Consider the following 15929-nt stretch of genomic DNA (forward strand, 5'->3'; position numbering starts at 1 on the left):
ATTTACAACCTAAAATAAAAAAAAACCCAAAAAACAAAAAAACAAAAAACCCAAAAAACAGTTTAAGTTCTTACTTTACAATATCTCCTTCGAGAGCAATCACTCTCTTAATGATCTTCTGTTCTGGGTTTTTAGGAGACCTAGAAAAAGATAAGGTTATATAATCAGTTGTGTCTCTTGTTTTAAGAAAATGAGAAGAAATTTTACAAGAAAATACACTATATTAAAGTCATTATAGGATCCTTTGCAACTGTGACATGACATCAGTCCTACTTAGGTCCCAAGTGAGATAGAGCTAAGAGTGAAAGAATCCTTATTTTAAACCTCTGAGGGAAAAAGATCACACTGAAACTTTTCAAAAATTAAAAAAAAAATTAATAAAAACCCAGAAGTATAAAGATTTTCATTATTAAATCTAAGTACCTGTAGGAAAGAGGATTCATACATAAAATAATTAGGCATTTCTTTAAAATGATAACATACTTAAGTTTCTTCATTTTATTTAAAATAAACAGAGGAGTTTGATTTAAACAAAGAAAACAATGAAGAGAGAAATTTTTTTGAAAAAACAAACAATTAGGAAATTTTTTTTTTTTCATGTTGGTTTATTTCTAACAAAGCACTTAGACCAGGCCCATCCAGAGGAGGGGATGTCACTTCCTCAAGGACTTGAAGTTTGGGGCTGTTCTTAACCCCTTGGTCCCTTGCCACATTTCCTACTTAAAGCTGCTTCTGACCCTTGTGCAGAAGGATCAGTTGGAGAGGGGCAGGGCCCAGCCTTGCTGGAGTATTGTCACTTGCACTCGCATCATTCCACAGAAGCACAGAGGACACAGTGTTTGAGGTCCCCCTAAACTCTGTGTTTTCCTTCCTCCAAGACCCTACCCTCTTTGGGGCATAATACTGGACAAGGGGAAGAAATTTCTCCCCTTGTCCCTCCGGGATTGGAGGGACAAGGGGAGGAAATTCTTTTAAAACACAACTAGGTTTAGCCATTTAAAGATTATGTAATTCAGAGTGCTAAAACAAGACTAAAAGAAATTGATAGGTTGTGATATACTTAATGCAGACATCATTTATTTTAATCTATGATTAGTAGCTTATGGTAAATGTTTACTTAAGGTAATACTATTTACTCAAATAAATACTCCCCTCCCCTTCTCTTCCCTCCTCCCCCCTTTACTCTATCTCTGGGATTCCTCACTCTAGGAGAAGCCATGTCTGTTTCTCAGCAGTCCTACTGAGAAACTCATTTAGTGAGGAACTAAGGTTGGCCAACCTTCATGTGAATGAACTTAGAAGTAGATCCTTCAACACACTCATAGATAGAGAGAACAAATGGGTGGTTGCCAGGAGGGAGGGGAGTGGGAGGTTGGGTGAAATAGGCGAAAGGGATTAAGAGGTACAAACTTCCAGTTATAAGATAAATAAGCCACTGGGATGTAATATACAGCAAAAGGAACATGGCCAATAATATTTTCATACCTTTGTATGGGTACAAATGGTTACTAGACTTATTGTGGTGATCATTTCCTAATGTATGTAAATGTCGAGTCACTAGGTAGTACACCTGAAACTAACACAATATTGTACATCAACTACATTTCAATTAAAAACAAACAAACAAAAAAACCCCAGTAGATCCTTCAGCCCCAGTCAAGTCTTCAGAAAGTGCAGCTGTGGCCAATAGCTTCACGGCAACCTCATGAGAGACCCTGAGCCATACCACCCACTGAAGCTGCTTCTGGTTTCCTGATTCTTAGAAAAATGTGTGAGATAATGTTTGTTGTTTTAAGCTGCTAGAGGTTACACAGCAATGGAAAACTCAATCTTAATATGTTCAATTTCCTGCCAATAACAGTTTCAGTCTTTTGATTTAACATGTGTTTCAAGAAACAGCTCACATATCACATAAATGATCACTTAAGATGTATTTAAAAATCAGAAATAGATAGTATTTTCAAGTCACATTTTGAATTGAATTACCTTTAAAAAGGAATGTAAATGCACAAATACTAAAAAGATGAAATACATTCAAAATGTAATACTTCATCAAAGGAAATATGCAGTTTCAATAAGATTTATATTTCACATTATATCTTGTAGAGAAAACAAAATCATCTAAACCATTTGAGTCTACTTGTGAAACTTAGTGACATAACTTTCTACTAAATTAACTATTAATATTCTTTATTTTAAAAGGAAATTTGATCAGAGTTTTTGACTGAACTGTCCCCTTCACTGAATTGACTAACCATTATATTTATATAAATTTAATGTCATTTATGTACAGAGTGAGGGATCTGGGCACATTCAAGATGACGGAATTCATATCTTCTGTGCAGGGTTACTTATAGATCTTTAGAAAAATTTGCCCCCATGTCTCTCTGTTTAGATAACCAGAAATGTATAAAAAAAATTCAACCTCAGTGATCACCAAAGAATTGTATATTAAAACAATAGGACACCATTTTCCTATTATATTGACAAAGAAATAGTAATAATACTATTAATACAGTTTGTTGTTGAGGATTTAGTACGTCCTAAAGTACGTGATCATGTAACATACCTTTTGGTAAATAGGTTAAGATTTTATATTCTCTTTAACATATCAATTATGCTTTTAGGAATGTATCCTTATGAAATGGTTGTGGATGTATACAAAATTTTAGCTACATGGATGTTGTCTATTTTAAAAAAGAGAGAAAAACTCAACAAGAAAAGATTGGTGAAATAAGTTATAGTCCATCCACATTATAAAATATTCTTCAATCATTAAAAATGACATTATAAAAGAATTTTTAATGATGTGGAAATATCAACAGGATACAGAGATTTAACATGCGAGCTAGAAAAGTTATGTGTACCATGACCTTGCTTCAGTAATTATAAAGAGAAAACGTGCATGCAGCTGTCCTGGGAAAAATTAGGAAGGATATAAAGCAAAAGGTGGGGGGCATAGTTCTGTGTGTGATAAAAGACATGCCTGGATTTTTGGTTCAGATTACTGGGAAGTCCATTAGAAAATGACAAATATTTGTGTCACATGATGTTAACTGAGAAGAAATGTTCCAAGACAGGAGTGAGACCTGAACTAATTATCAAGTCTCCCCACCTAATATTGACGCGCTATTAACATTAATGAAATAACATGAAATGCAACCCTTATTAGCGTAAAATAGTATTTATGCCACAACTTTTAAGCTTTTGAGATATACTTGAAAAGTATTTTATATTTTAAAATAACCTACATAATAAGATCATGAGGCAAAATAGAATATACAAAGTGAGCTACATATATAATTAAAGTCTTATGAATTACTACTTCAAATGTATCTATAAATTTTAATGTAATATTAATCTCATGAATCTAATCACATGATTCAAAATTTTTTAAAAAGGCTATTACTAACATTAATCCCATTACTGTTCAAAATCTATATCTATATTTTAATCATTAGGCTGTTGAATGCATTACTTGGATGTAAGTACAAGTGGTACGAGAGTTATTACAGATTTATACTGTGAAAGTCACTGAACTTCCCTTTGTCTACATTTTCTTGGCCACTTGCCTGTCTTCTAGAAGTAAGAAAAATAACAAGTGAAGGATTATGCCTTAGTTTAGGGACACGATGTATGCTGCCCAATAAAATTTGCATTTACATTTGAAATTTTAGTGTTTTCATAATAAGCATTGCTTTACAATATTTATTTCTGGAGTCTGAATTTTAGGCATTCTGTTTTATGCCGAAGATTTAATTAGGCAAGGTTCTCCAGAGGTTTGGACAAGATGCCTAGAATCGTCTCTCTATTGCATAGGTCTCAGAAGATCAGTTTGTTGTGGCAGAACTTACCTCTAACAAGAATGGTTGTGGGGAAGGGTGAAGGGTTAGCATAGGCATAATAAGATTTCTGTGATACGTAATGTTCCTCTCCTTGAATTTCACTTCCTATCTTGATAGAAGTGTTGCCATTTTTACCCTGTGACAAGCCAACAGAGCCATGTCTTCAGTCTCATAACCTTTGTAGCTAATTTCATGTTTGTGTATGTTCCCAAAAGGTTGTTATTTTGATCCTGTTTGGAACACTGGGAAGGTACTCTGGAAAACTCAAGAGAGACCCTCTTGTGTTCTGTGGGAATGAGGAGATTAGCAAGTGTACCACCCTCTCTGTTGGTACACTTGTGTTCATCCTGATGTCAGACATAAACCTGAACCCTGTGTCTGAGCACATTCACCCTTCTCCCATTTATAGTAAAATTCTAAAACCTCCCTCTGTGGGTTGTGTAGATTTTTATATTTATATGGTTCAGGATTGGCCCAGATTATTACAGAATTCATGTCAGGATTAGAAGTCACCTTGGCATATATCACAGAAAGGTCTAAATTTTAACTCTTCATTAATGAGGTAAAACTAAGAACTAATATTCTAGGAATGACCTATAGTAGATAGACTATTTTTTATACTGTCAAAAGGATGGACATTCATTAAATCAACTAATTTTACATCATCAAAGTGGTAAAAAAAGAAGTATTGCTGCTTTATTATCAAAATGAAAATGAAAAGTCCACACAACAGAATAAAAAGTCATGAAAAACCTTAGCAAATGATAGCTTCTCTTTTCTTCTCTCTCTTTTTTTTTAATTTTGGAAAATATTGCCTGGGTTTCATATGAGTTTCATAGGTTAGAGCTAGAAAAGGCCTATGAGTATACCTAGCCCATTCCTGGCAATATTCAGTCTCACCCATTCTCCATGGCTTAAGCATTTCTGCTTGGGTGCCTTGTGTCCTACAAATGCATGGACTGGGGGACATTGGAAATGGAATCCACGGTCACTGTTTCACCTTTGGTACAGACAGCTGCTGACTGTAGGCAAGCCCTGTAAACAATCTGGGTCTCATTTTCGGAGAGATAAGGCTAGATCAGAAGTCCTAAACCAGAAGTCAGACAATCAGATCTAGCTTCTAGAAATGTTTTGTTTGGTCCACACATCATTTATTTATTTATTTTTAAATCTGGAGCTGGCCAAACAAATAGGAGACTTCACATAAAAATTCTAATTTCTTGTTCCTCTTAGAAAAATACAAAGATCTGGCACCCCAAGCCTACATTCTTCCATGGATCTGAGAAGCAGATCCTGAGAAGTTGCCCCAGTGCCAACAGCTTGTTTCATGTGGGTCTCAGTGTCTGAGGACACATGAGTTTGGGAACCCCTAGAAATCTTGATGATTTCTTCCACCTCTAGCATCATATAACAACTGAGAGAACACATGAAAACTCCAGCAGAGGGTCTAACGCATAGTAGGAAATCGGTAAATCTTAGAGGCATCTCTTCCTAAAATAAATTCATAAAGGAGATCAATTAACTGGATACAAGCAAATCGTTAGGATTTTTTTTTAAGACTTACATAGATAGAATATTTATTTCAAAAACCCTCCAATAATTTCAGAGTCTGTTTCATTAGAGGGCAAGAAAGGCCTTTTTAAAGGTTTGGTCAAATTTTATTACACAATTAACTAAAGAAACATGAAAACTAAATATAACTCTATTCATATTGGAAAGTCACAGGTCAGTTTTTTTTTTTTTTTTTTTTTTTTTTTTTTTGCGGTATGCGGGCCTCTCACTGTTGTGGCCTCTCCCGTTGCGGAGCACAGGCTCCGGATGCACAGGCTCAGCGGCCATGGCTCACGGGCCCAGCCGCTCCGCGGCATATGGGATCCTCCCAGACCGGGACACGAACCCGTATCCCCTGCATCGGCAGGCGGACTCTCAACCACTTGCGCCACCAGGGAGGCCCCACAGGTCAGTTTTAAGTTAAATGGGTGTTATCTATAAAATCATGATAAAAATGACTTTTTTCTATGTTGAATTCTGTATTCTTGCTTCACTATCAGTAGTAGCTCAAACTTTGTGCAAACAGCTCCTTTTATAATGATCTATTTTCTAAATTCAATACAGTTTTATTAATTAGCACTCTAAAAGTTCTTACTTAGGTCAGCATTTCAGCTACATTTTTGCCCCTTGCAGACTTCTCTTTGTATCATGTGAATCTTTGAAACTTAAACAAAAGAAATTATCAAGACTTTTTTGTTGCTCTTTGGGTTTATTCTTGAAATCTTCAGAAGTGTGAAGTTTATAACTTCAGATACAGTTTCAGAAAAGTGTATGTATGGGATTTCCCTGGTGGTGCAGTGGTTAAAAATCCACCTACCAATGCAAGGGACATGGGTTCAATCCCTGGTCCGGGAAGATCCCACATGCCATGGAGCAACTAAGCCCATGCGCCACAACTACTGAACCTGAGCTCTAGAGCCTACGAGCCACAACTACTGAGCCCTTGTGCCACAACTACTGAAAGCTGTGTGCCTAGAGCCCATGCTCTGCAACAAGAGAAGCCACTGCAATGAGAAGCCCAAGCACCACAACCAAGAGTAGCCCCCACTCACCGCAACTAGAGAAAAACCGTGTGCAGCAACAGAGACCCAGTGCAGCCAAAAATTAATTCATTCATTTAAAAAAAAAACCAAAAAACCTATATGTCATAGAATAACCTTTAAAAAAGTGTATTTATGTGTGTATATATGCAATTCCTAACAATTACTCTTGCTCAGATATCTCATAAAATGCTCCAATCCAAGGGCCTCATTGTTAGAAAAGTGAATTACAGATGAGGTGGCAAGAACCCAGGTTAATGCTTTAAATTTTTCTTCTATGATACCATATTTTCTTACATAGGGAACAGGTGTTGGGGGAAGGGAAATCCTGGGAAAGGATAACCATCAGGCAGGGGCAGAGGGTTGTTATGTGTGTAGAAAATCCTAGTGGGAAGTGAGTAGAATTTCAGAACACTGGGGACAGTGCTCTTGGGCAGACATATTTTGTGGGTGGGGATGGGGTATGGAACGGATGGCTTATTCTCTCAAAGCAAACCCTCCCTGAATCAGGCTCCTGAGCAGTAGCAATATGATCCTATAGAGACCCTGAGAGATTCCAGTCAGGGTTCTAGTGATCCAAGAATGTAGCAGCAGGAACAATAAGCTTATGTTTCAGATTTATGGCAGATAATTCCTTATACAAATAAATGTATTCTAATAGTACTTATGAAACAACAAAAGCATGAACTCTAAAGAATTAAACTGTTGTCTATTGATAAACATTTTCTTGGTTAAATTTAAGAGTTGTCTCACCGTCACTAACTACGATTAGAAGAAGTTTAATACGCAAATAGTGACAACGTGTCTTATTAGTAAATCAGCCTTGATTATACAAAATCAATTAAATGTGTATTATGACTCTAACTTCTGTAACTGAAAAAGCTGAAATAGTTTTGTAATTGACTGTTTTGATTCTGAAAAATAAATGTCTTCACTTAACTGTGAAAAATCTAAGAAATTTAGTATAATCATAACAATGAGCTAATTTCTACCAATGTTTATTAATTCAAGCATTTCAAAACATAGAACACTGCAATCTTCAGTTGTGAACATAACTGCACTTACACTTCACTGTCTAGAATTGTATGTAAATGAACATATATAGTACATACATAAAATATATAGCACTTATGTAACACACATATGTGTGTATGTGTGTGTATTCCACCATACAATATGGAATCATACTATTTAAAGAAACTCCTCTGAACTATAAAGAAACTTCTGGGCTGAAAAATACATTCTCTCATTTATTTATTTTATAAATTTGTGTTTTCACACATTGAATATGCTTGAAGTTGACCATATCTGTGGAAGTGGAGGAGATGCATACCTAACATAAATATAAATATTGACTATTCTTTCAGTATAGACTCTCAAAGTGCAGACATTCGTATAGAAATACTACTACTCTGTCTCCAAAGTATACACTCAGGAGTGTCTGAGCAGTTTTTGCTGTACTCAAGACAGGTTTTACCCCTCTAGCCGCACTATCTCATTGAGTATGACTTTTCAGTAGAGTACCACTTAAGGCCATGGAATAAAACAAAATTAACTGGTCTTCAAATGAATTAAAGCCATCAGTCTAGTCTCATAACCCTAATATCATGAATAAGCTAACTGGATTTATACTTTAAGCTTTAAACAGGTTGGGAAATAGTGCCACATACTTGTGGTAGGCTTGAAGAATATACAAACAACAGAACTTGAAAGTGCAAGGTATTGATATTTTCCATATCAAGCCATATTTATATGCATGAATATGGCACAGAAAAAGCAGACCAACTGAAATGCAAAATGAATAAATTCAGTTCTCTGTATCCCTGGGTTCTGCATCCACAAATTCAACCAACCACAGGTTGAAAACATTTGGATAAAAGAGAAATTCCAGAAAGTCTCAGAAAGCAAAACTTCAATTTGCCGTGCATTGAGCACTACACTAAACCCACTGAATCGAGTGATGTGTAGGCTGCTGCAGCCTCCTGCCATTCCACAGACACTCAGTCTCTCTCCAGTACCTAGTCGTTTGAACACTGTTCACCTCGCATCTTGTTCGTTGGCTGCTGATGCTGTAGGCACCCTTTGTTTCTGTGAAGCAAATGGCTCCTAAAAAGCCATTAAGTGGTCAAAGCATCCCTCAAAGGTTAAGAGGGAGTGTAAAGTGCTTTCTCTCGAAGAGAAAATGAAAATCCTAGATCTTTTGAAAAGTGGCATGTCGCTGGCCAAAGTGGGCAGTAAGGTCGGTAAGAACAAACTGAGCATTCACACAATAAAGCAGAAAGAAGCTAAAATTTGCACAAGTATTAGTGCTTCACCTACAATTGCAACAATAGTCTCTCTGGTTGATGTTAAAGTGCTTGCAAAGACTGAGAAAGCATGAAGTGTGCGGCTAGAGGACATGTCACAGGAGCATATCCCTGTTGATGGCAAAGTTATGCGTGAAAAGCACTTCATCTCTACGAGCCTTACTGTGAAGGGGCTGGGGAGAGCGAGAGGAAGGAGATGAAGGCTGCTGAGGGATGGCTGGCGAGCTACGAGAAGATCATGGGAGAATCAGCATTGACTGATGCCAAGCGTCATCAGTGCCCCCAGAAGAGCTCAAGAAATTCATAGAAGAGAAAGGCTACCTTCCAGAGCAAGTCTTCAATAGTGATGAAATGTGATGAAAGCCCCAAATCGCCTGCCTGTGTTCTGGCAACACAACAAGGAGGCTTGGGTGATGGCCATCTTGTTCTTGGGATAGTTCCATCAGGGCTTCATTCCTGAAGTGAAAAAAATACCTCAAAAAGAAGGGGCTGCCATTCAAGGGCCTCCCCATCATTGGCAATGTTCCCAGCCACCCCACTGTCTCTGCTTCACCGACAAGAATGCAGAAGTAATATTCCTCCCTCCTAACTCTATGTCACTGCTGCAGCCACTTGATCAAGGCATCATCAGGTGCATTAAAGCAACTTACACTTGCCTCACCTTCAGGAAGACTTGTGGATTTATGGAGGAGCTTCACAATTACAGAGACTGTAGATGTCCCAATGCCCAAGACAGGAGTGCATGTTGGCAGCCATTATGGACTGAGGTTGTCTATGATTTCAGGGGCATCCCCACTACTGATGCAAAAGTCAGGAATGTTCCAAGGGAAGTTAGTGGGGAAAGCTTCTCTAACATGATCGAGGACAATGTTGAGGAATATCTAGTAGCATACAGACGCTTTTACCAACAAGGAACTTAAAGATCTGCTGAAATCCTCTACAGACAATGATGATAGTGATGCAGAAGACTTAGAGGAGGCAGAGCTATCAGTTTGGATGCTTGAAAAATCTGCAGCAGTTTTTTTTTTTTTTTGACAGTTTCATGCATTAAAAAGGACACGAGCTTCAAGTATGATTCTTTGATGGAATGAAGACTCTGTATTACCTGAGGGATAATGATGCACCTAGAACCACTGCAAGATTTGTTTGATGATGAAAAGAAAAGAAGAAACAGCTTCCTATAACAATGTTTCTAACAAAAGCACCTGCAATTGTGAAGCTCTGGCCTTCAAGCTTGAAGATCCTCAGCCCTCAGCCTCTACAGATCCTGACATTAGTATCACTGAGCCTCCTCCAAAGTCTCAACATCTGCAACTGAAACCCAGTTCATCCTTCTGACGTCCTGCCAGAAGGTTCAAGTTAGCCTGGTGTCTCACCACTTACCTACAGTGCCAGACATCTCATCCCCTCACCCCATCAGCACGGTACAATAATACAACAATCATCATTGTCGTCGTCATCACCATCATCATTATCATCATATGAGGGTTATCAAGAGAGAATAATCAGGGTTTTGGTGAGGGTTAACACAGTGTGTGTGTGTGAGTGTGAGAGAGAAGTGAATTTATATTTTCTCTGTTTATAATTATATTTTCTATATGTATTTGTATTTTAAATATTCTGTGTTTTATTCTATATATTTTTCTTTCAGGTCATTAAATGAAAGCAACCTGTAAGTATTCAAAGAAGGAAAATGTTACGTTTTTGCTGACGTGTACTGTGCAGTTAGGCCTGCCATGGTTGCATCTGTAGTGAATGTATACAGATTTTTCTTGTATACAGATTTTTCTTGTCATTGTTCTCTAAACAATATGGTATAACAACTATTTACACAGCATTTACATTGTATTAGGTATTAGATGTAATCTAGAGATGATTTACAGTACACAGGAGGATGTGCATAGTTATATGCAAATACTACCCCTTTTTATGTAAGGGACTTGAACATCCGTAAATTTTGGTATCTGAAGTCCTCCTCAGATACCGAGGGACAACTGTCCTAGTATGTAAGAGCTGAAGTGAGGACATTTACACCGATGCTCATACAAGACGTTAGTGGTACCTGCAGTCACCTGAAAAAGGCTATTGGAAAATGGCACAAGGATCATCCTGTCTCTAACTTAGCTCACTCACAAGTTTGCCATGATGTTGGTCATATTGTGAAGTGTGAGATGCCAAGCTCAGGGCAGGGGACATCCTAGTAAAAGTGAGGAATAAAGACAGTCTCGACCATTTTACCTGCAGCCAGCACTTAGCGCCCACCCACTTTTTCACCCATAATTCATTTCTAACCAGAATGAATAACCAAATATCTGGAATAAATGAGACAGAATTTTTATCCTTATAAATACAAAAATGAATACTTTACCTATGGTGCATTAAGCTTTTGAAGTTTGCCTAATTGAGCCCAACAGGTGCTTGCAATGGACAGAAGCTGTTAAATTCACACATGCCCATCAGAGGTGTGCCCTCCAAACAACATGGCCAGAATGTCTTCAATGTAACTTTCTATGATCAGATAAAAAGGTGACATATAAACTGATGTACTAAACCCCAGCCCTTTTGTCTCATGACTGTGGTTACCATGTGATACTTTTCAGGGTCAGGCAATAAATAAATAAAGAGTCGGATGGGAATGGGGGTATTTCAGTGGATACCAGCATGAGAGCAGAGGGTGATGGGTTGGGGGGTGGGTTTACAAGTGAGAACCAGACAGGCCAACATACCTCTCAGTAGATACCAGCGTGGACTGAGGTCAAGCTGTCCTTCCCCTGATTCTATCACAATATAAACTCCCCAATGCCAAGATGCTACTCTGACAAGACACAGAACCATAAACAGACTTAATTTGCTCTGAATTGCCTCAGAAGGCTCTTAAGTTTACCTCAGCTTGAAAAGACTAGGTTTCGTTAGCAATAAGAAACTTAAATCCAGAAATGGCAAAATAAAGGTATATACTTTTGCATACCTGGTTTTTATGGTCTGAGAATTTGAACCCATTCCATTTTCTTTTGTCTACTGCATATATCTGTGGATTACCATTTCTAGTTACTCTGATGACATGCATTATTAATGTATCTACTGTGCTGCAGATTCAAAATTTCCTAGTAAAATTGAGTTAGGTATATGCATGAGGAGAGGTGAAATTCCACACAATCATGGAAACTATCCGAATTTCTCTAAAATGCTCGATCACATGGAGGAGGTTGACAACGTAGAAGTTAGAATATAAGTACAATATGAAGCTTCCTGGCTCATTTCTGTTCTAACCCTGTTGGATTTATTAATTTTTAAAATACAGTACTATTGTTTTGAGGAGGAATTCTGTTAGGTTCCAATAACTACACACAATTTGCTCCCTTGAAAGTGTCAACATTATGCCCCCAGTAGTACACTGAATAGCATTCATGAACTGTCTTCAGAAAAAAATACATGAGGTTTGGGATTTTGCAAAATCAACTCAACTGGTCACCTCTGAAACCAGCATTATCATTTACTTGCTCAGCTTGATAGCCACTTATATAGCTCTAGTTTCTAAGTTATCAGAAACTTTTTCTTAGTATTTTATTTCCTGCAATTTGTACTGCAATAACTTGTTACTATGAGAGTTTATTTATGAAGCTTTAAACTAAAAAAAAAAAATGCTACGATTAAATCAGATGTCTAACTCCTATTTGTTTCTAAGCCTCCTAGTATTACCTCTTTCCTCTCTGCTGGATGGAATACACAGAGTTACAGAAAGGGTAAGAGTTTAGTGTCCGATAAGCTAGAAGGGCTTAAATTTAAAATGGGTTTTTAGTGGCTGAGAATAAATGTCTGATAAAAGGAGGCAGGTTGAGAATGGTACTTTGGAGGGGTTAAAAGAATTGTGAGAGATTGTAAGGGAATTTTGGGGACAATAGAAGGAAAAAGGGGGAGAATATTTCCAAGGACTAACAGAAGTTACCAAGTTATTAGGGTAAACCAAGCCACAGAGATACAGACCAACAGGTAAGTAGGAAGAGAGTGCAGGGCCAATAGATTCACCAAAGAAACCACTTGAAGACAGAAGACCCTTAGAGTTGCTAAATTTGGTTTCTAGCCAAATTGGTTTAACAGAGCCTCAGAATCCGACAAAGTCAGTTAGTTATGCTGTTGTTACAATCTCGTGACTGTCCTTTCCCATTTGGTTATCCTGGAAAAGTTTTATCCTTTGTAAGAAAATTCAGAGGTCAAAGTATCCCTAGTTGCAAGTGTTCTAGATACAGAACACCAAAGGAATCCCGTTTCAAAAATTACAACTATATCTCAACCTGTGATGCATTCTTTCACAAGGCTAAAGATCACCTTGCTATTTTTAGTTGACTGTATACAGTCAGCAATAACTATAAAATATGTTCAGGTATGTCTTTTTAAAGAAAAACTGAGTATGCTGAGGCTACAATTTGCCAGATGATTTACCCTTTTCTATCATTCTTTAATATAAATATATGGTAGACACTTTTTTCTAGTCCATAAAGTTTTATTGCAAATAATGGAGACCCACTTAAAATGGAATATACAGTGTCTACCCACATGTGTTCTTCCTTACAGAAAACCACTTCGATTCTACTTTAAAAGACGTTGATTAATATGAGAAGGCTTGCCTGCTTTTGTAAGCCTCAGTCCTCTAATTCTGTACACACACAAAATGGACTCTAATCTCTCCAGCTGTCACTTTGATGCTCTTCGTGAGCTGTACATTTCACAGGCTCTGAAACCACTCTATAGCTCAAACATGATCAACGGCTTTCCTCAAAACCAGAACAGCAGTGAGAGATTATTAAGTCAAAATGGAAGCAAACTCTCCTCTTCATGTGTGCAGGAAATTCATAGGGGGCCTGATTTCCATATGGCTCCCACAGATGAAGCTTAATGAATATCTTCCAGACACAGGTATAACCATTAATAACTCTCAAATACCTCTACAATGGAGTAAAACAAGGCCAAATAGAATTAAGGGAAATAATCTCCAACTGGTTTAACATGCCTATCAGTTAAATGCATGAAGGAGGCTTTGATTTAAATAAAATCAGATTCTCAGAAACATATGCTCACCACCCACCATTCTTCATCTGAATGGTAGAAATTTATGAGTTTCATTTCACTGTAGCAGGGGAGCTTTGCCAAGAAACAAGAGCACAAACATCAGTGATTAAGAAAGATCTCCAGTATAGAATATGTTTTCAGGGGGCTAATCTTCCTTAGAGTGGGTTTATAGGCAATGGCATCATGTTTTGGACTGACCACATGGAGAGATGTTTTCACTAATGCAACATTATTAAACTTTGTTTGGGACTTTTAACTAACCTAAGTCAACTCCCTAAAATAAAATGCCTTTCTTGAAAAGATATAACAAAATCACAAACATACTTCTCACAAAAATCCTCTGATTCAGCTTCCTTTAAAGATGTATAGCCCCAAAGCCTTACTAATGCACACCACCGTATCTCTCCCACCTTTTATCAGCTCTTTCTTGCCACTACCATCTGTTTGCTTGCTTTTTTCCAGCACATTGCCCATCCCTCAAGGCTGTTCACTGGCACTCAGATCCCTCCCTCTAATTCTCCATCGCACCATCCAAGAAATGCCCCAGGTCTTTTCCAATTCTTCTTCCCAAAGCTTTTCTTCAACACTACCCCTGTATAGTTTGGACACTATCCTCCTCAGATATAATTTTTTCAATGAGATAATATCTAAGTTTCTTCTGGCCTTCTCTTTCAAACACAATTATTTCCTCTTACACTGTTTTGTGTTATACATAGGAGGAAAACTTCCTAAACATCTCATCATTTACAATCACCATTCCCTAAACTCTTATCATTCCAGGCTTTAAAGGTTTAAATACAATACTCAGAGGAGGTATATGATGAAGATGTAGCTAATTCAAGTGTTTCTGGAGATAGCCTCATCCACCAGAGGGCAGACAGCAGAAGCAAGAAATACCACACTCCTGCAGCCTGTGAAACAAAAACTACATTCACAGAAAGACAGACAAAATGAAAAAGCAGAGGGCTATGTACAAGATGAAGAAACAAGATAAAACCCCAGAAAAACAACTAAATGAAGTGGAGATATGTAACCTTCCAGAAAAAGAATTCAGAATAATGATAGTGAAGATGATCCAGGACCTTGGAAAAAGAATGGAGGCAACTATCAAGAAGATGCAAGAAATGTTTAACAAAGACCTAGAAGAATTAAAGAACAAAGAAACAGAGATGAACAATACAATAACTGAAATGAAAATTACACTAGAGGGAATCAATAGCAGAATAACTGAGGCAGAAGAATGGATAAGTGACCTGGAAGACAGAATGGTGGAAGTAACCTGGAAGACAGAATGGTGGAATTCACTGCTGTGGAACAGAATAAAGAAAAAAGAATGAAAAGAAATGAAGACAGCTTAAGAGACCTCTGGGAAAACATTAAATGCAACAATATTCGCATTATAGGGGTCCCAAGGAGAAGAGAGAGAGAAAGGACCAGAGAAAATATTTGAAGAGATTATAGTCGAAAGCTTCTCTAACATGGGAAAGGAAATAGCCCCCAAGTCCAGGAAGCGCAGAGAGTCCCATACAAGATAAACCCAAGGAGAAACATGCCGAGACACATAGTAATCAAACTGGCAAAAATTAAAGACAGAGAAAAATTATTAAAAGCAACAAGGGAAAAATGACAAATAACATACAAGGGAACTCCCATTAGGTTAACAGCTGATTTCTCAGCAGAAACTCTAAAAGCCAGAAGGAAGTGGCATGATATACTTAAAGTGATGAAAGGGAAGAACCTACAACCAACATTACTCTACCAGGCAAGGATCTCATTCAGATTCGATGGAGAAATCAAAAGCTTTGCAGACAAGAAAAAGCTAAGAGAATTGAGCACCACCAAACCAGCTCTACAACAAATGCTAAAGGAACTTCTCTAACTGGGAGACACAAAAGAAGAAAAGGACCGACAAAAACAAACCCAAAACAATTAAGAAAATGGTAATAGAAACATACATATCAATAATTATCCTAAATGTGAATGGATTAAATGCTCCAACCAAAAGACACAGGCTTGGGCTTCCCTGGTGGCGCAGTGGTTGAGAGCCCGCCTGCCGATGCAGGGGACGCGGGTTCGTGCCCCGGTCCGGGAAGATCCCACATGCCGTGGAGCAGCTAGGC

At 37.7% G+C, this 15929-nt stretch overlaps 1 protein-coding gene across 1 annotated transcript in view; it reads right to left on the reverse strand.

The window, feature by feature from the left end:
- IMMP2L (inner mitochondrial membrane peptidase subunit 2) overlaps positions 1–15929 on the reverse strand; it is a 901323-nt gene that overhangs the window by 279310 nt on the left and 606084 nt on the right. The window contains exon 5 of the mRNA XM_060108457.1: positions 75–140. Coding sequence (XP_059964440.1) covers positions 75–140 — 66 coding nt within the window. The remainder of the gene's footprint in view (positions 1–74; positions 141–15929) is intronic.

This window comes from Mesoplodon densirostris, chromosome 9 (assembly GCF_025265405.1).
Source record: "Mesoplodon densirostris isolate mMesDen1 chromosome 9, mMesDen1 primary haplotype, whole genome shotgun sequence".
NCBI lineage: Eukaryota > Metazoa > Chordata > Mammalia > Artiodactyla > Ziphiidae > Mesoplodon > Mesoplodon densirostris.